This window comes from Nicotiana sylvestris, chromosome 7 (assembly GCF_000393655.2).
Source record: "Nicotiana sylvestris chromosome 7, ASM39365v2, whole genome shotgun sequence".
Classification (NCBI taxonomy): Eukaryota; Viridiplantae; Streptophyta; class Magnoliopsida; order Solanales; family Solanaceae; genus Nicotiana; species Nicotiana sylvestris.
The window spans coordinates 30,546,820-30,567,716 of record NC_091063.1 but is presented as its reverse complement, the minus strand read 5'-3'; the positions used below and the strand labels follow the sequence as shown (position 1 = coordinate 30,567,716).

At 43.3% G+C, this 20,897-nt stretch overlaps 1 protein-coding gene across 1 annotated transcript; it reads left to right on the top strand.

Moving 5' to 3' along the window:
* Window positions 1–5,619: 5,619 nt before the first annotated feature.
* On the top strand, window positions 5,620–6,045 carry LOC138872931 (uncharacterized). The gene has a single exon (XM_070151351.1). The coding sequence runs from the start codon at window positions 5,620–5,622 to the stop codon at window positions 6,043–6,045; it is 426 nt and encodes a 141-aa protein (XP_070007452.1).
* Window positions 6,046–20,897: the final 14,852 nt, after the last annotated feature.

Genomic DNA, 20,897 nt, shown 5'->3' with positions numbered 1-20,897 from the left:
CAGCAACATGCAAGATATTCAAGTATGAGTTTGAGGCATTGCCCAAAGTTAGCGACAAATAAAGAACGATGGAAAGAGAGCTTACCAGTTGTATGGTTCCAAATTTGACCAACCACGACCAACGACAAATACGACAAACGACAGGGTCTCTTTGAGTCGGCATCCCGAGGGAGACGGCCTTAAGGCATAGAAGAAATTGCACGAACCTTGTAATAGTGTAAGCCCATTAGGGGACATTAGGAATATTCTGTCGAATATTCCTTGTATTTTGTCTTTTACAATTTAGAAGAGTTTCTCTCTTAGTATAAAAGAGGAACAATAACCTTGTAATAGGGGGGTACTTTGAGAGAGTTTATGATTCTTGTGTGAAAAGAAACTTAAGGATCGTCTTCTCTTTATCTGTTATTCTTTCTAGAAGTTATTATATTCAGCTAAGATTTACCCCTTTATCTTTGATTGATTTGTTCAAAAAAGTTTTAATATTTTTTGAGTCAAACAATTTGGCGCCGTCTATGGGGATTTCTATAGCTGAAATCATAGTTTTCATCTAGATTCTTGAAGGAAATAATCACCTTTCTCCAGCTCCGTAAAAGCCAACGATGGCGGGAAAGGGAGAAGCGAGGCTAAAAGCAATAAAGGGTGTCACAAATAACCTCCTGAATTCCCTCAACGAGGCCAGTGGAGAAGACAATGAAAATGCAACACCAAGTGTTACACTTGAGGGTGAGATTTCACCTCCTCTGCACGGGGATTTAACGACCTTGTGCGAGAGAGGAACCTCAACATCCTCAGCAGGAAAAGCGCCACCAGCAGTCAAAAGGCTACTAGAAGAATGGTTAACAAGCACCTTGAGAAACATGCTTGAGAAACCCATTCAGGGAGGTGTCGAAGACGCGCCACCCATAGAAATTGCAGCTGCTGCCGATGAGCCAAGCGCTACACGAACATGAAACACCCGCACTGTTATTGATGCAGGTGACGATGCACTTATGGCCATCTTAAAGAAAATGGAAGAGATGGAGAATGAGAACAAAATACTCCGCGACCAGATGAAGGAACATAAAGAAAAGGTCGATGAAATATTAGGCGCTCTGAAGCTGTTACCAAAACGCGATGTGGGCCGATTCGTCGAACAACCATACAACGAAGGGGCAGCTCCCCATTCTATTACAAAGGCCATCAAAATGCTGCCATATTTGAAAATATACGATGGGACCATAGATCTAGAAGATCATCTAATCCATTACGTTACCGTAGTAAAGGGTAACGATTTATCAAAGGAACAGGTGCCGTCTGTACTGCTGAAAAAGTTCAGTGAAACTCTGACTGGGGGAGCGCTGACGTGGTATTCCCAGCTACCTGCACGATCGATATACACGTTCAAAGAGATGGCAGACACGTTCGTCACCGCGCACGCAGGAGCGAAAAAGGCAGAAGCTAGGGTCAATGATATCTTCGCCGTCAGGCAAACGACGAGCGAGGGACTTCGGGATTTCCTAGCCTGATTCAACAGAGTAAGGATGAACCTACCAAATGTGTTAGAAGGGATGGCAGTAGCAGCCTTTCAAAATGGGCTAAACAGAAACGGGTCAAAAGTAACCAAAAAGCTACTCAGTATACTCATGAAGTACCCCCTACCATATGGGAAGGAATCCACAATGCCTATTGCACCGAAGTGAGGGCAGACGAGGATGACCTGAATGGCCCGCTTAAGCGATTAACATCAGTCCAGACTGATACAAGGAGAGATCACCGCCATGACGGGCGAAGGGATCAGTTACTATGTTTCAATCGAGAAAGACACCAGCCTTACATCCGAACATCCAATCCTCCACCTCCACGACATGCGGACGTTGCGCCTCGACATACCGCACCCCACCTCCCAAACCGAAAGAGGTATGCCTCCACTACTATCTGCTTATAATTTTTGTGTTTCCCCCTCAGAAATAGTGCATACACTGGAGAAGCTCGGCACGAAGGTGCAGTGGCCGCAAAAGATGAAGTCGGACCCAAGCACAAGGAGGTCAAACGTCCTGTGTGAGTTCCACCAGGAAAGAGGACACAAGATCGAGGACTGCATAGGTCTACGACAGGAAGTATTAAGGATGTTAAATCTGGGATACCTGAAAGAACTGCTGAGCAACAGAGGATGAGCCAACTTCGCTCGAGGGCGCGATCAACCCCAAGGACCTCCAAAGCCACTGTCACCAGCTCGTACCATACAAATGATCATTGGCAATGGCGACGACACAATAATTAACCATGTGAAATTCACCACCACACATAAACTCAAAAGAACAGTCGCCCACGAACGGTATGACGATCTCGAAGATAGTATCATCTTCGATAAGTCAGATACCGACAATTTGTCTTTCCCTCACTATGATGCTTTGGTTATAACTTTACGCATCGTAGATACCGATGTAAAAAGAATAATAGTGGATGACGGAAGCGGCGCATATATTGTTCACCTGTGAGTTCTCATGCAAATGAGGCTTGAGGATAAAATAATACCGCATTGCATAACACTAACGGGTTTTAATAATACAGTAGAGCGGACATCTGGAGAAATAATGCTACCTGTCCTACAGGAGGGGTCACCCTGGAAACAACATTCCACATCATGGACCAGGAAACGACCTACAATGCCATCATAGGACGACCATGGATACATGCCATGCGAGTCGTCCCTTCAAGCTTCTATCAAGTGATCAAATTTCCCACCCCATGGGGGATATTCAACATCTGAGGCGAGCCACGTACCGCCCAACAATGCTACCGGATCGCCCAAGATTGCACACACACCAAACAACTAAAAGAGGAAAGCGTGGAAGCATAGCAATTAGCCATGTCGGGAACCAACCCGACGTACAAATAGAGGCTATCAAAGACCCAGACATCGTAGAAGCTTGTAAGGGAACCATAGAAGATCTCGATCCCATCCAATTGGATAACATTGATAGCACAAAAAAGGCTTATATTGGACATAACCTCTCGGAGCAAGGTAAGTACCATGAGTTTTTAACTAACAACGCCGATTTGTTTGTTTTTTCCCACTCAGATATGCCAGGAATCCCAAGGGATATCGCCACACACAAGCTGAATGTCAATCCACTTCATCCGGCGGTACGACAAATGAGAAGAAAGTTCAATGCCGCAATCAATGAGGCGGTCGCGAGGAGGTTGATAAATTACTCGCCAACGGTTCCATCAGAGAATCAAAATACCCCCAATGGGTCGCCAATGTGGTCATGGTAAAAAAAGGAACGGGAAATGGTGAATGTGTGTTGACTTCACCGATCTAAACAAAGCATGCCCAAAGGACTCTTTTCCGCTACCTCACATCGACCAACTTATCGATGCAACAACAAGGCACGAACTGCTGAGCGTCTTGGACGCCTACTCCGGTTATAACCAAATTATGATGGCTGAAGAAGATCAAGAAAAGACCACTTTCATCACTCATCAAGGAACGCACTGTATAAGGTGATGCCATTCGAGTTCAGGAATGCAGGGGCGACGTATCAAAGGTTAGTCACCAAAATGTTCAAAGAACAACTTGGTAAGACCATGGAGGTTTACATCAATGACATGTTAGTGAAGTCGACGAAGAAAGAGGATCATATCGGTCATCTAGAGGAAGCCTTCGAGATATTAATGCAGTACGGGATGAAACTGAATCCCGAAAAGTGAGCCTTCGGCGTAACTTCAGGAAAGTTCCTCGGTTTCCTAGTGTCACAAAGGGGAATCGAGGTCAACTTGGATCAAATCAGGGCCATCAATGCAATACTAGAAATACTGACCAGCAAAAAAGTAGGTGCAGAAATTAACGGGGCGAATAGATGCCCAATCAAGGTTCATTTCACGATCCTCGGATAGATGCCACAAATTCTTCAATGTGCTAAGGAAAGACCACAGGCTGCAATGGAATGAAGAATGCGTCAACGCCCTGAGAAAACTGAAAACGTATCTATCCTCGCCACCACTACTCGTCAAAGCGGACCCAGGTAAATGCCTACTTGTGTATCTAGCAGTTTCCGAAGTTGCGGTAAGCGCAGTCTTGGTCCGTGAAAATAAAGGTACGTAATATCCGATTTACTATATCAGCAAAACCTTAATCGATGCCTAAACAAGGTACCCTCACCTTAAAAACTAGATCTGGCATTAGTCGTAGCTACGCAGAAGCTTAGACCGTACTTTCAATGTCATCCCATAAAGATGGTGACAACCATCCCCCTAAAAGGTATCCTACACAAACCCGAACTATCGGGTAGACTAGCCAAATGGGCCATAAAACTAAGCGAGCACGACATAATGTACCAACCACGAACTACCATTAAGTCGTAGGTGCTCGCCGACTTCGTCACTGATTTCAGCACGTAAATATTGCCCGAGGTAGAACAGGAAGCACTTCGCACTTCCATACATACTGACCTATGGGTCCTGTACACTGACGGTGCCTCTAATGCCTCGGGATCGGGACTGGGACTCATCCTCGAAGTCCTTACAGGAGAAGTATTTTGCTAGTCCATATGATGCCCCGAGATAACTAACAACGAGGCCGAGTATGAAGTCGTAATTGCAGGTTTGAAGTTAGCCCTCAAATATGGCGCTCGACGACTCGTCCTCCATTGTGATTCTCAACTCGTAGTGAACCAAGTCACAGGGACTTTCCAAATCAAAAAGCAGAGACTACAAAAGTACCAGTCGGAAATCCAAAAACTACTCCCAGAATTCGATATATGCCGCATTGACTAAATACCCAGGGTGCAGAATATCAAAGCAAATGGCCTCGCCAAACTAGCTGCGGTCACCAAAGATATCAACAAGGAAAACGTGGTCACCCTCCTCCATTCCACAATAGACCACGTCGAGGTACATTTTATAAACTTAACTTGGGATTGGCGTAACCGCCTCGTAGCATATTTGCAGGATAGAACACTCCCGCAAGATAAAAAAGAAGCCAAAAAACTCCGGGTACAGGCAGCCCGATACAGCCTCGTAAATGGTGATCTCTACAAAAGAATGTTCGGTGGCCCCCTAGCCAAATGTCTTGGGCCAAATCAAACAAGGCGAGTACTAGAAGAAGTACACGAAGGGCACGACGGCGCCCACACGAGAAACCACGCCCTTGTCCAATGCCTCATTCGCACCGGGTACTATTGGCCCACCATAAAAAAAGAAGCCGCGTACTATGTCAAAAGTACGCCCCTATGATACATCAAGTAGGGGAACTCCTTCATTCCGTCACTTCGCCTTGGCCATTCATAAAGTGGGGAATGGACATACTCGACCCCCTCCCAGTAGGACGAGGTAATGTGCGCTTCCTTTTGGTTGTAACTGATTACTTTTCTAAATGGGTGGAAGCAGGTGCATACAATCAGATACGTGAGCAGGAGGTCATCACATTCATATGGAAAAACATAATATGCCATTTTGGCATCCCCAAAGAAATCAGCTGCGACAACGGACCTCAGTTCGTCGGAAAGAGAACGACTGAGTTTTTCGAAAAATGGCACATCAAATGAATACTCTCCACGCCATATCACCCTGCCGCCAATGGTCAAGCCGAATCCTCCAATAAAGTAATACTGAATATATTGAAAAAGAAACTTGAGGATGCTAAAGGGCTATGGCCTGAGCTACTACCGGAAGTATTATGGGCATACCGCACTACGCAAAACCAGCACAGGAGAAACGCCATATTCACTGGTCTACGGGACTGACGCAGTTATACCCATCAAGGTCGGAGAAGCCAGTTTGAGATACTCTAACGAGAGCGGGCCAAGAAACGACGAAAGTAGGCTACAAGATCTGGATGAAGCCGAAGAACGGAGAGACATGGCCCACATAAGAATGGTAGCCCAGAAGCAGCAAGTAGAAAGATATTACAACAAGAGAGCCAAAGTGCGACCTCTTAAAGTCGGAGACTACGTCCTCAAAGCTAAAACACAAGCATTGGAAGACCCTAATGAGGGAAAATTGGGAACGAACTGGGAAGGACCATACAAAATCATAGCTGCAGCAAACAAAGGAGCATTCTAGTTAGAGACAATGGGGGGAAAACCACTCCAAAACAACTGGAATGTCGCCCATCTCAAGTACTTCCACTTCTAAAAGAAGGAGTCACCTAAGTTGTACTCTTTTTTCCTCACTCGGGTTTTGTCCCAAACGGGTTTTCCCGGGGAGGTTTTTAACGAGGCGACAAGGGAGACGCCTCAAGGATTGAAGTTCTGTTCATTACCTCGACCTCACGACATGATCTTCGGAACAAAGTAATAAAGAGACTGGATATAGATAATCGAATCTCCATTGTATGTGCAGAGTCGACATGTGATTCTCACAAAAATTTAAATCAAACCTCCATTGCATGAACAAAATCGACATGTCTTCCTACGGGAATATGATCAAATCTCCAACAAGAAATGGCCAAGGCCATCGACGATAATGAGTTCAACCTCGTTCAAACTACGACGGGTTCCTACTTCGACGATAGTTCAAAGCAACATCCAAATGGCTAAGGACATCGCCGATAATATGAGTTCGACCTCGTTCGAACTACGACGGGATCCTACTTCGATGACAGTTTGAAGCAACATCCCAATGGCCAAGGCCATCGATGATAATATGAGTTCGACCTCGTTTAAACTACGAAGGGATCCTACTTCGACGACAGTTTGAAGCAATATCCCAATGGCCAAGGCCATCAACAATAATATGAGTTTGACCTCGTTCGAACTACGACGGGATCCTACTTCGACGACAGTTCGAAGCAACATCCCAATGTCTAAGGCCATCGACGATAATATGAGTTCGACCTAGCTCGAACTACGACGAGATCCTACTTCGACGACAGTTCGAAGCAACATCCCGATGGCCAAGGCCATCAACGATAACATGGGTTCGATAAATGCAAGAAAGAACAAATTGAAAAAATAAATTTTACATTACATCAAAATATTATTTACACTTGACCTTACAAACGGGCTCAAGTATGCCCCCCCCCGCAAAAACCCCCAAAGGAAAAACAAGTACAAACAAAGATTACACATCATCCCCGGTAGGTAAGCATTTTCGTACCACGAATCCGAAGCAAGGCGGTTTGCATCATCAGAGTTGATGTTATCCCTGTCAGGTGTGAGGGGGTCGTACCCGCATGCCTCATGAGCTGCACGAGCTTCGGTGTACATGGCCTGAAGCTCCGCCTCAGTAGCCCTTCCCTCGGCGTGAAAAGCCTTATACAAATCAAGCCAAGCTTCCGCAAGGACCCACAACTCGTATAAACAATGGGGCACAACCGGATTGGCTGTGGCACGAGACGTAGAAGGCTGAGAACGTTGACTTACATCCTCCGCCCTCAGCAAGGCCATTTGTCCATTTAAGGTAGCCAGCTCCGCCTCCAGTTATTTGACACGCCCCTCGAGCCCTGCAACCTTACGACCAGAGGCCCCCCTCTCTTCAGCCAGCTCCGACCAGCAAACGCAGAGGGCGTTACTCCAAATATGGGGTTCTAGAAATAGCTGCCGCCAACTTATCAGTGCCAACGCTCAGCTCGCCCTTAAGCCCCTCTACCTCTGATGCCTTCGCATTCAACTCAGCAGTTAAACCGGCCACCTTTGCCTGCAAGTCGGCATTTTCGGCCATTACCCCCTTACTCAACTCAAGTTCACCATCCTTCACCTTAAGGGAAGCCTCGAGCTCACTATTGCGAGCAATAGCCTTCATGAGCTCCTCATCCTGCTCCTTTAACTCTTCCATCTTACGCTCTAGTTGGTCCTTCCGCTGTTTGAGCCCCTCACGAAACAACTAAAACTCAGGGTCCTGATGATAAATGTCGGCCATCGCACGATGCTTATCACGATACTGTTGATTTTTGGACGACATCTTCTCATAAAGGCCCATCTTTTTTCTCTCCATACGCTCTCGCTCAATCTCCATGACGAGGGTCTGACAAAAAGGGGAGAAATTAGAAACAAAATGCAGAACGACAATCACCACACAAACCCAACAACGAAAGGGGGAGGAAAGGCACCTACCTACAAAGCCATATCAGCTGTCACACCTCGTTTTCCTACCCCTGGAAGGGTATAAGGGAGTTTTTTCCAATTTAAGAGACAATCGAAACTGGATTATTTATTTAAAAATCAGAGTCGCCACTTGAGATATTTTATGGTGTCCCAAGTCACAAGTTTTGAATCCAGAATCGAGGAAAGATTGACTCTATTTTACAGTCCGCAAACACAGAAATCCGGGTAAGGAATTATATTAACCCGGGAGAAGGTGTTAGGCATTCCCGGGTTCCGTGGTTCTAGCACGATCGCTCAACTATTATTATTGGCCTAATTATCTGATTTTAAAACACTTTTAAACCTATATGCATTTTTAACCTTTTAGCCGCTTTTAATATTTCAGAAAATTTCAAGGTTATTTAAAACACATCGTAAGCCACTCTACATGAAATGCACCCGCGGTTAACGACACGTTCTATTTAACCTTGTTAGAAATGAGAATCGGGTCACATGAAATACACACCCGGATTGAGATTTATGTATCGTGACCATGCCATGGGAACCGTGCCCATAGTCACGATGATTTATTTATTAATCGCGCCTAAAGCAAACTACGATGTTCATGAATTATTTATTCCTAACTAATTTGAGATATGAAAAATATTTGTGACTCTTAAACTTATTCAATTACATACTAGCTAAGCCTATGTCAAACAGTGGTAAAGAAACAAAAGACAAAATTATTTTTGCTAGACAATTTCAAAATTATTAAATTGAACAGATGCACTACCACTAACTTATGCGTCTTTTGAGTTTCGCTCAAATTGCAAATCTTCAACCCATTTCTGATAAAGTTCCCTCACAGAAAATTATGACAAAAATTTATTTAAAAGCTTCATGACTCAACAAAAGCACAAGTATAATGAATATAGAATCCTCCAGCAAAGCAACATGGAAATGTATTACTTTGATAATTATATCTACTGTATAGTGCTTGCCCCTTAATGAGAAAACTACTGGTTGACGAGATGATGAGAAATTTGCTGTTTGACTATAGAATGAGTTGACTAGTTAATCCTAATGAAGACCAATTCAGTTTTAAAATTCCCCAAGTGATTCAAATGGCTCCAGAATTGGTACAAAACTATCATGAAACATGATTAATGAAGATTTTATAATACTAAATGCTTCAGGTTAATTAAAAACTCGATCCATGAATTTCAACTTAATGCTCATGACCACAGATTATAAAGCCGAAACAACACAAACAAGCCTAATAGTTCAATCAAGTTTCATGCTGAAAAAGATAAGAGAGACTAGTGAAGAATACATTAACCAGACCATTAAGCTAAAACACTGAACTCCATATCTCTATCGGAATTAATCCAAACTTCACTAATTGGCAGTCAGATTCAAATAGATTTGCACTCCAATGAAACTAAAAAGAATCAAGTGTATCCCGAAAACATATAAGTAAGTTCTTATTTTAAACCCAATAAGGTACTTCCATGAATATTTATCCCTCTTTTAATAAATTTATCCCAGTTAAAATTAGCCCATTTCTAGATTGTTGAGTCCGTTTTAAACTAAAGCTCTTATCATACTCCTAATCAACACCACAATAGAAATAGAAAAAGAAAAGAGAAAGAATGGGCTTTCAACGTAAACGTTTTCTGTTTCATGTCTTTTTGTGCCCTATTTAGTTTAGAACAAAATATTAATACAACATATCAAAGAGAAGAAGAAAGAATCTATGTCAACTTCATTTTTAATTCCTAGATACATAAAATTTCTCCATTAATAAACTACTCCAAATCATTCAATAATAAAACAAACACATAATCAACATTTAGACAGATCTCAAGCAGGAAAGAAGAGTCCAATCATCAATAAATATAGCAAAATACAATAGAGTTTTCCGAGTTTACCTCTTAACTAAAAAATACAACATGAACAAATTTTTTAACAAATCCGAAAATAGTGGCTACAATTTGAGCTCAGTCATTTCCTTAGCAACAACAGAAGAGCAGCGACCTCAGGAACAATAGCTTTTAAGCTTGCAACAGACAGTTAAAATCAACTTAACACCTAGAGAGATCAACTTCAATTTTTGAACTGTTTCTGAGTACAAAATTTTTCAGATTTGGATCTCCATTCTTCTTTTAATTTCTAGTGTATGAAGACTAACATGCAAACGAAATTAAATAAAAAGGTGGATGAGAATACAGAGAAAAGAAATGGAAAAGAGTAAGTCTGCTCTCTCTCTATTGTGTGTGTATGAGATGAGGCAGAAGAATGGGGGGATTGAAGGGCGTTGGCTTCAAGGGTAAGGGATCTCTTTATTTGAGCTTCTAATATCCATTGAAGATGAGAAAATGGAGCAGAAGAATGGATTGGGGGTTGCGCCGTTTCTCTGAAGGAGCAGGTCCTCTCAATTTCCCTTAGGTCTTTTTTCGTGTATCGGATCTCCTCCGCTAGGTTATTAGGAATGGGGTCTTAAGTAGGGGGGATTTGGGTCGGCTCGTTATTTGACTTGGGCTGGCTTGGGCGGAACAAAATTTGGGCCACTGTATTTGTTCTTTGGGTTAGCCCAATACACCAAGACTAAATCAATTTCTTTTCCCATTTTCCTTTTCTTTAATTTTAAAATCCTAATTAAATTAATTAAAAAATCCTAAATCAATCTATTTTTTTAGAAATTTAAATTCTTTATTTATGTTTTAATATTAAAACGACTAATTAACTTAAAACTAATGAAAAATACTAATTTCTATAGACTAAAAGCTAAATATATAAAAATAACTATTTGTGATTTTTTTGCTTAATAAAATTAATTCCTACATGCAAACTGAACCTAAGATGGCATGAAATTAAAACGTGACAATTTTAAAATATTATAAATGCATGAAGTGCAACTAAATAAAGAAAAACTCCTAAAAATCAATTAAAATTATTTTTGGTCTATTTTTAGGAGTTATTTTCATGTAGGGCAAATATTGGGTGCTCACAGCTGCCCCTCTTTGCTCGAAAATATGAAGAGTTGTTGAACAAATATAAAGTGAGTAATTACGAGCGATTTTTTCCCGTTTGAAACTCCATTTGGAAGCATTTTTTAAAAAGTTTGACCGAACCTTGCTTCAGAGGTTGCCTACATATCCTTGGCTATAAAGGAATCAGGTCGGTGTAGTTCTGGAAATTTTGGTAGCTGGGACTACCGGAAAATTGTGATTTCACTGTTGCTGCTGCTGTTTCTGCTTACTGAGCTCCTTATTACACCAAAATGAAAGATGAAAAGCTAAACTAGTTAAGCTTATCAACTACGAGTTACACGTTTCCTATCTATAAACCTTCTAAAGCTTGATCTTGAGTCTTGGATGGTTCTTCCTGCAGTCTCTGATCTGAATCTTGATGCTTATTAGCTGCAACCGCTGGTTCATTCTTCTTCAGCTTTTCGGATCCAGGCGGGACGTGCCAAACTTGTGACTTCAATCAATTCTTGAGCAGTCCGCATCTTTTCTCCGCTTCTACACTTTGGATTCACTTCTTGCCTTCCCTTTTTTATATTCTGGATTGTAAATAATTTCTGTTGATCATCTCGGACTGTTGACTCACATTCTTGCTGACTTGAATTGTATTCTAAAGTGAATTCCCTTATTCCCTAGGTAGCGCCTGATTACCAACATTTAAACTGCATTCTCTTGTTCTCCAAGCGGGCGGCTGATTACCAAAACCTGAATTGTCTTCCATTTGTTACCTTAAACTGTTTTCCCTTGAAACTTGTGTTGTCTTCCTTTGAACACTATTGTTTTCCCTTTGTTCTCCAGGTGGGTGCCTGATTACCAACATTTGCACTGTTTTTCCTTGAGACTTAAACTGTTTCCCTTGTTCTGCATATGGGCTCCTGATTGCTGTCTTCCTTTGAACATTGTTGTTTTCCCTTTGTTCTCCAGGTGGTTGCCTGATTACCAACGTTTGCACTACTTTTTCCTTTAAACTTGAACTGTTTCCCTTTGTTCTACAGGTGGGCTACTGATTACCAACACTTGAATTGCTTTCCCTTTGTTCTCCAGGTGGGCTCCTGATTACCAACAATTGAATTGCTTTCCCTTTGTTCTCCAGGTGGGCTCCCGATTACCAATACTTGAATTGCTTTCCCTTTGTTCTCCAGGTGGGCTCCTGATTACCAACATTTGAATTGCTTTCCCTTTGTTCTCCGGGTGGGCTCCTGATTTCCTACACTTGAATTGTTTTCCCTTTATTCTCCAGGTGGATCCTGATTACCAATGCTTGAATTGCTTTCCCTTTGTTCTCCAAGTGGGCTCCTGATTACCAACACTTGAATTGCTTTCCCTTTGTTCTCCAGGTGGGCTCCTGATTACTAACACTTGAATTGTTTTTCCCTTTGTTCTCTAGGTGGGCTTCTGATTACCGACACTTGAATTGCTCTTCCTTTTTTTCTCCAGATGGGCTCCTGATTACCAACACTTTAACCGTATTCCCTTGCTTTCTAGGTGGGCGCCTAATTGCCAAAACGCGAATTGTATTCCCTTGCTCTCCAGGTGGGCACCTGATTGCCAAAACTTTAACCGTATTCCCTGGGAACTTGATTTGTTTTCCTTTGTTCTCCAGGTGGGCTCCTGATTGCCGAACTTGAACTACTTCCTCTTGCGATTACTTTTCCTTTGAACTACCTTCCCTTGTTTCTACAGGTGGGTACCTGATTGTTTGAACCTGAATTGTCCTTTTCTTGAAATTGCTTTTCCTTTGAACTGTCTTCCCTTGTTTCTACAGGTGGGTACCTTATTACTTGAACCTGAGTTGTCCTTTTCTTGAAGCTGCTTTTCCTTTGAACTATCCTCCCTTGTCTCTCCAGGTGGGTGCCTAATTGCTAGACCATGGACAACTTCCTATTCTCGAAACTCATGTTGTTTTCCCTTGCTCTCCAGGTGGGTGCCTGATTACAACAGAATAGACAAAACAAAGAAACTTTTCTGCTCCAATTTGGTAGCCGGGCACATCTGTGAGTGTTAATTGAACCTGTTACCCAATATCTCTAAGAATTCGAAAGCTAGATCCCATTATCCAGGAGAGTCCTGAAAATTCCTAGTTAACTGATAGTTTTTAAGCTAAATGATATTTCCTAAAGGTATGGCTTACACTAAATCTTGTTATCTGTAAAAATCTTAAACTAAATCCCATTATCCAGGAGGGTCCTGAATCATTAAAATTAAATCTCATCTTAAGAGTGACAAATTTAAGGCTAAATTATATTTCCCTATGGCAGAACTTACGCTAAATCTTGTTATCTAATGGAGGTCTTAAATCTAAGTCACATTATTCAGGAGGATCCTGAAAATTTCTAATTGAATTCTATCCTAAGAATGAAACTTCAAAGCCAACTTATATTTCCTCAAGGTAAAAGTTATGCTAGATCTTGTTACTCATGAATGTTTTGAATTTTAGCTAAGTCCCATTGTTTAGAAGGGTCCTGAGAATTTTTAAGATTAAATTCCATTATCTAGGAGGGCCGTTGTCACAACCCCAAATACCGGTAGTGATGGCGCCTATCACATTCTAGGCAAGCCGACAAATCCATAACCACAACCCATTTGCTATTAACATAAAGCCATTTTCTAGCACAAGTTTTAAACGCGAAATTCTTTATAAGTATAATAATGACAGAAATATGTGGAAAATCAAAATAGCGGATACTACACAGCTCCAACAATCTGGTGTCACGAGTCTAAAACCTCTAATACAAGTCCTAACATCCTACTACATAGATAGTCTAGAAAATACTGAAGAGATAGAAAGATAGAAGGGAGAGAACAAGGCTGCGAATGCCATGCAGCTACCTCGAAATCCCCGACAGAAAACTGAACCAGCTGAATAATGCTCACTCGGCCGCTCGGGCACCTGAATCTACACACAAGGTGCAGGGAGTAACGTGAGTACGCCAACTCAGTAAGTAACTAAAGTAACTAAGGTCAGAAAGTAGTGACGAGCAGTTTAAAAATACATAACGGAATAACCAACGAAACAACATGTCATCTTTACAGTTCAGAAATCAGTTTCCGTTATAAAACCACATTTCCAGTTTAAACATTTGGAACCAATTACTTAGCAGTATATCAAACAGAGGCTTATTTAAAAGAAGAGTGAAATCAATGAAAATATCATGACAAGGCCTCTCGGGCAAGGAATTACTCAGAATCTGGCCCCTCGGGCAGCCTCTCAGTCACTCGTGACTCAACTCTCGTCACTCAGTACTCACTCTCAGCACTCAACTCATTTATATCTCATAATAATAGAAATCATAGTAACCGCTGCAGCGTGCAGCCCGATCCATATATTTATAGTCGATAACGCTCACTAGGGCTGTGCAGACTCCGGAGGGGCTCCTACAACCCTAGCGTCATATTGCTACGGCGTGCAGCCCGATCCAATATATATATATATATATATCCTCGCAATTGGGTTCTCAACCTTTCTCAGTCATTAACCTTACAGCCTCTCGGGCATAATAATAGAAGGTAGGGATCTCAACCCAAATAATCCTCGCATTTAGGAATAGAGTGATAAAACCAGCTTTAATAATTTAAACAGGTAAAAACATGACTGAGGATATGGTTTTTAAACAAGTAAAGTGAGGAAGAACAGTGAAAATGCCCCTAAGGGTTTCTACAGGTCGGCACAAGGCCCCAAACATGGCATACAACCCATAATACAGTATAAAAGACTGAAATACGGAATAATGTAAGATTTCCAAATTAAATACGCGACTTAATAGTCGCTATGGGAAGGACCAAGTCACAATCCCTATCGGTGCACGCCCACACGCTCGTCACCTAGCATGTGCGTCACTGCTCTTATCAAATCAAGTCAAATACCGGGGTTTTGTACCCTCAATTCGGATTTACAATGGTTACTTACCTCAAGCCGGTGAAAATACTACTCCGCAATGCCTTTTCCCCTCAAATTGTCCTCCACTCGCGTTGAATCTATCTAAAATCAGAATGAATACGTCACAATATGCTAAGGGAACAAAGCCCAAGCGAACAATCGAAAAATACCAAAAATCCCGAAATTAGCAAAAACCCGAGCCCCAGGCAAACTTCTCGAAACTTAGAAATTTTTACATTCATAGATTCCTCATCTCCGCACGAGTCCATACATATCAAGAATACCAAAATCGGAGTTAAAATGACCCCTCAAATCCTCCATTAAAGGCCTCTTAAACTCAAGCCTAATCCTCCATTTTATCCCATTAATTACAACCTTAATTCATGAAATTCTACCATATAAATATGTTTTTAGTCCAAAATCCTTACCTCAACGAAGTCTCTTTGATTTCTCTCTTCAAAATCGCCTAAAGCTCCCAATTCCGAGTTCAAAAATGGTTAAACCCTTCAAAAATCGCGAAGGAAGGAATATATACATTCTGCCCAGTTCTTTTCGCATCTGCGGTCCCATAACCGCTTCTGCGGTACCGCATTTGCAGCCATTAGTCCGCTTCTACGGAAGTCACTTAAAAGACCCAAACCACATATGCGGTCAAGCTTCCGCACCTGCGGCCTCACAGATGCGGCCCTTCAACCGCATCTGTGGCTCCTGATGAATCCTCCCAAAACCGCTTCTGCGGCTATTCTTCCGCACGTGCGGCACCGCACCTGCGGTCCCCAAACCGCAGGTGCGGAAACACCAGAAGTAGCAAAACTTCAGCAGCTACAATTACCCTTCAACTTTCCCGTTAACCTCCCGAAATCATCCCGAGGCCCCCGGGACCTCAACCAAAAGCACAAACATAATCCAATACCTTATTCAAACTTGTTCCAATCATAAAAACACCCCAAACAACATCAAATCACATCGGATTAGCCTAAGTTTCTAAAATCTTCCGAAGTACGCTTTTGATAAAAAAAACAATCAAACCACGTCCGAATGACCTGAAATTTTACACACATATCCTAACTGACACAACGAAGCTACTACAACTCTCAAAATTCCATTTTGACCCCTATATCGAAATCTCGCCTATCAACCGGAAATCGTCAAAATATCAATTTCGCCAATTCAAGCCTAAGTCTACTCCGAACCTCCAAAACCCATTTCGATCACGCTCCTAAGTCACAAATCACCTCCCGAAGCTAACCGAACCATCGAAACTCATATCCAAGCCCTCTAACACATAATTCAACATCCGGTTGACTTTTCCAACTTAAGCCTTCTTAAAAGAGACTAAGTGTCTCAAACTTCACCAAACGCATTTCGGACTCGATCCGACCAACCTGATACCACAAAACACGGATAACGAAGCATAAAGAAGCTGAAATGGGGGAAACAGAGCAGTAACTTATGAGACGACTGGTCGGGTCGTCACATCCTCCCCAACTTAAACAAACGTTCGTCCTCGAACGAGTCAAGAAACATACCTGAAGCCACAAACAGGTGAGGATATATGCTCTGCATCTCCCGCTTGGTCTCCCAGGTAGCCTCCTCCACGGGCCGACCTCTCCACTGCACTTTCACTGATGCTATATCTTTTGACCTCAACTTTCAAACCTGACGGCCCAAAATAGCTACTGGCTCCACTTCATAGGTCAAATCATCATCCAACTAAACCATGCTGAAATCCAGAACATGAGACATCTCTCCAATATACTTCCGGAGCATAGAAACATGAAACACCGGATGCACACTCGACCAGCTGCTTGACAAAGCAAGCTCATAAGCCACCTCCCCAATCCTCTGAAGCACCTCAAAAGGACCAACGAACCGAGGACTCAATTTTCCTTTCTTCCCAAATCTCATAACACCCTTCATGGGTGAAACCTTCAACAGAACCTTCTCTCCAACCATGTAGGACCCATCTCGAACCTTCCTATCAGCATAACTCTTTTGCCTCGACTGTGCTATACAAAGCCTCTCTCGAATTACCTTCACCTTTTCCAACACATCCTGAACCAAATTAGTTCCCAATAGCCTAGCCTCACCGGGCTCGAACCAACCAACTGGAGATCTACACCGCCTCACATACAAAGCCACATATGGAGCCATCTGAATACTCGACTGGTAGCTGTTGTTATAAGCAAACTCTGCAAGCGGTAGAAACTCATCTCATGATCTTCCAAAATCAATGACACACGCACGCAACATGTCCTCCAATATCTGAATAGTACGCTCGGACTGCCCGTCCGCCTGAGGATGAAAAGATGTGCTCAACTCAACCTGAGTACCCAACTCTCTCTACACGGCCCTCCAAAACTGCAAAGTAAACTGAGTACCTCTATATGAAATAATGGAAACTGGGACACCATGCAAGCGAACAATCTCTCGGATATAGATCCCTACCAACTGCTCTGAAGAATAGGTAGTACATACAGGAATGAAGTGTGCGGACTTGGTCAGCCGATCCACAATCACCCAAATAGCATCAAACTTCTTCAAAGTCCATGGAAGTACAACAACAAAGTCCATAGTGATTCTCTCCCACTTCCACTCAGGAATATCCATCTGCTGTAGCAAGCCACCCGGTCTCTGATGCTCATATTTTACCTGCTGACAATTGAGACACCGAGCTACAAATCCCACAATATCTTTCTTCATTCTTCTCCACCAATAGTGCTGCCTCAAGTCCTGATACATCTTCGCGGCACTCGGATGAATGGAATGCCGCGAGCTATGGGCCTCCTCCAAAATAAACTTCCGAAGCCCATCCACATTGGGCACACAAATCCGGCCCTGCATCCTCAACACCCCATCAACACCGATTGTCACATCCCTGGCATCATCATGCTGAACTCTGTCCCTAAGGAGAAGCAAATGTGAATCATCATACTGGCGCTCTCTGATGCGCTCATATAAGGAAGACCGAGAAACCACACAAGTCAATACTCGATTGGGCTCCGAAATATCTAATCTCACAAACCGATTGGCCAAGGCCTAAACATCAACTGCAAGAGGTCTCTCCCCAACTGGAATATATGCCAAGCTCCCCATACTCACTGCCTTTCGGCTCAAAGCATCGGCCACCATATTGACCTTTCCCGGATGGTACAATATAGTAATATCATAATCCTTAAGCAACTCCAACCATCTACGCTGCCTCAAATTAAGATCCTTTTGCTTGAACAAATGCTGAAGACTGCGATGATTAGTGAACACCTCACAAGATATGCCATACAAGTAATGCCTTTAAATCTTCAATGCATGAACTATGGCAACTAACTCCAAATCATGAATGAGATAGTTCTTCTTATGGGGCTTCAACTGACGAGAAGCATAAGCAATAACTCTACCCTCCTGCATCAACACATAACCAATCCCAACTCTCAAAGCATCACAATACACGATATAAGAGCCTGAAGTTGATGGCAAAACCAACACTGGAGCTATGGTCAAAGCTGTCTTGAGCTTCTGAAAGCTCTCCTCACACTCATCCGACCATACAAATGGAGCACCCTATTGAGTCAACTTGGTCAAGGGCGATGCGATATCTGAGAATCCCTGAACAAACCGGCGATAATAGCCTGCCAAACCAAGAAAACTACGAATCTCTGTGGTTGAGGACGGCCTAGGCCAACTCTAGACCGCCTCTATCTTCTTCGGATCAACCTGAATACCCTCGCTGGACACCACGTGCCCGAAGAAAGCCACTGAACCAAGCCAAAACTCACACTTGGAGTGTTTTGCATAAAGTTTCTCCTCCCTCAATCTCTGCAATACCACTCTCAAATGCTCTGCGTGCTCCTCCTAACTACGCGAATACACCAGAATATCATCAATGAAAACTATGACAAACGAATCAAGATAAGGTCGGAACACGCTGTTCATCAAATGCATGAATGCTGCTGGGGCATTGGTCAGTCCAAAAGACATCACCAAGAACTCATAATGACCATATCGGGTCCTAAAAACCGTCTTAAGTATATCTGAATCCTTGATCTTTAATCAATGCACATTCTCATTGTGCCATCCTTCTTCTTCACAAACAGAATCGGCGCACCCCAAGGTGACACACTAGGCCAAATGAACCCTTTATCAAGGAGTTCCTGAAGCTGCTCGTTTAATTCCTTCAAATACGCTGGTGCCATACGATACGACGGAATAGAAATAGGTTGAGTGCCCGACACTAGATCAATACAAAAATCAATATCCTTGTCTGGTGGCATGCCCGACAGGTCTGCAGGAAACACATCTAGAAAATCCCTCACAATTGGGACAGAATCAATACTGGGAGCCTCAGCTCCAAAATCCCTCACAAACGCTAGATATGAAAGACAACCTTTCCCAACCATACGCTGGGCCTTCAAGAAAGAGATCACTCTACTAGGAACGTAATTAGTCACACCTCGCCACTCGATCCGTGGCATACCCGGTATAGCCCAAGTGATTGTCTTAGCATGACAGTCCAGAATATCACGACATGGAGATAACCAATCCATCCCAAAATGACATCGAAATCCACTATACTCAGTAATAGCAGATCCACTCGGGTCTCCAGACCCCCAATAATCACCACACATGACTAATACACACGGTCTACAACAATAGTATCATCCACTAGGGTAGATACATGAACATGTAAAGTAAGAAACTCCCGGGGCGTACCCAAATAATGAGCAAAGTATGAGGATACATAAGAAAAAGTGGAACCGGGATCAAATAATACAGAGGCATCTCTGTGGCAGACTGAGACAATACCTGTAGTGACAACATCTGAAGCAATAACATCTGGTCTACCTAGGATAACATAGAAATGGGCCTGACCGCCCCTTGATCGACCTCCGCCTCTAGGGCGACCCCTGGCTGCCTGACCTCCACCCCTAGCTGGCTGGGCGGGTGGTGAAGTAACTGGAGCAAAAGTCGAGGGCTGACCCCTCTACTAAGACTATCTATCCTGAAGACGAGGGCACTATCTCCTCATATGCCCAAACTCTCGACACTCATAACAACTCCCCGGTGCTAGAGATAGGGACTGAATGGAACCCCTAGCACCAGAATGACCAGCAGAAGAACCTGGTATGGAAGAACCCTGGACTGATGAAGCACGAGACGAGCTCTGAGCTGGAAGGGCATTGAGTGATGACTGGCCCTGCTGAGATCCATGATAACCATGACCCGAAGATGCTCCACGATAACCTGGGCGAGATGACTGAGCCTGCCCGAAAGAACGGCCTCTGCCCGGCTGGAACTGACCCCTCGAAGGAGCACTGCTAAAGCTACCAGATCCCTGAGGCCTCTTGGCCTCCCTCTCCTCTCGCTCCTTCCGGTGAACTGTCTTTATCTCATGGGCGATATCAACAACCTCCTCGAAGGTAGCACCCGTCACCCTCTCTCTAGTCATAAGGATCCGAAGCTGATATGTGAGGCCATCAACAAACCTCTTGATCCTCTCTCGATCCGTGGGAACCATCCAAACTGCATGTCGGGCTAACTTAGCAAACTACATCTCATACTGCGTCACTGACATTTCCCCCTGATGCAGCTGCTCAAACTGCCTGCGCAACTCCTCTCGGCGCGACTACGATACATACTTCTCCAGGAAGAGAACAGAGAACTGCTGCCAAGTAAGGGGCGCTACGCCAATAGGCCTACGCTTCTCATACGCCTCCCACCAAGTGGAGGCAGCCGCGAAAAACTGAAATGTAGTAAATGCCACACCACTAGTCTCAAGAATCCCTGCTGTACGAAGCATCCACTGGCACTTATCCAAGAAACCTGGGCATCCTCTCCCTCTGCACCACTGAATGATGGCGGCTGGAGCCTACCAAACCTCTTAAGTCGACGTTGCTCATCATTTGGCATAACTGGTACTCAAACTCCTAAGGTAGTGCAACTAGCTGAGCTAGTGGTGCCCCTGATGTCTGGAGTCCCTGCACAACCTAC

Bases quoted from the DNA above. Each gene is read 5' to 3' on its own strand.
- LOC138872931 (XM_070151351.1), top strand. From the start codon at position 5,620: ATGCTAAAGGGCTATGGCCTGAGCTACTACCGGAAGTATTATGGGCAT.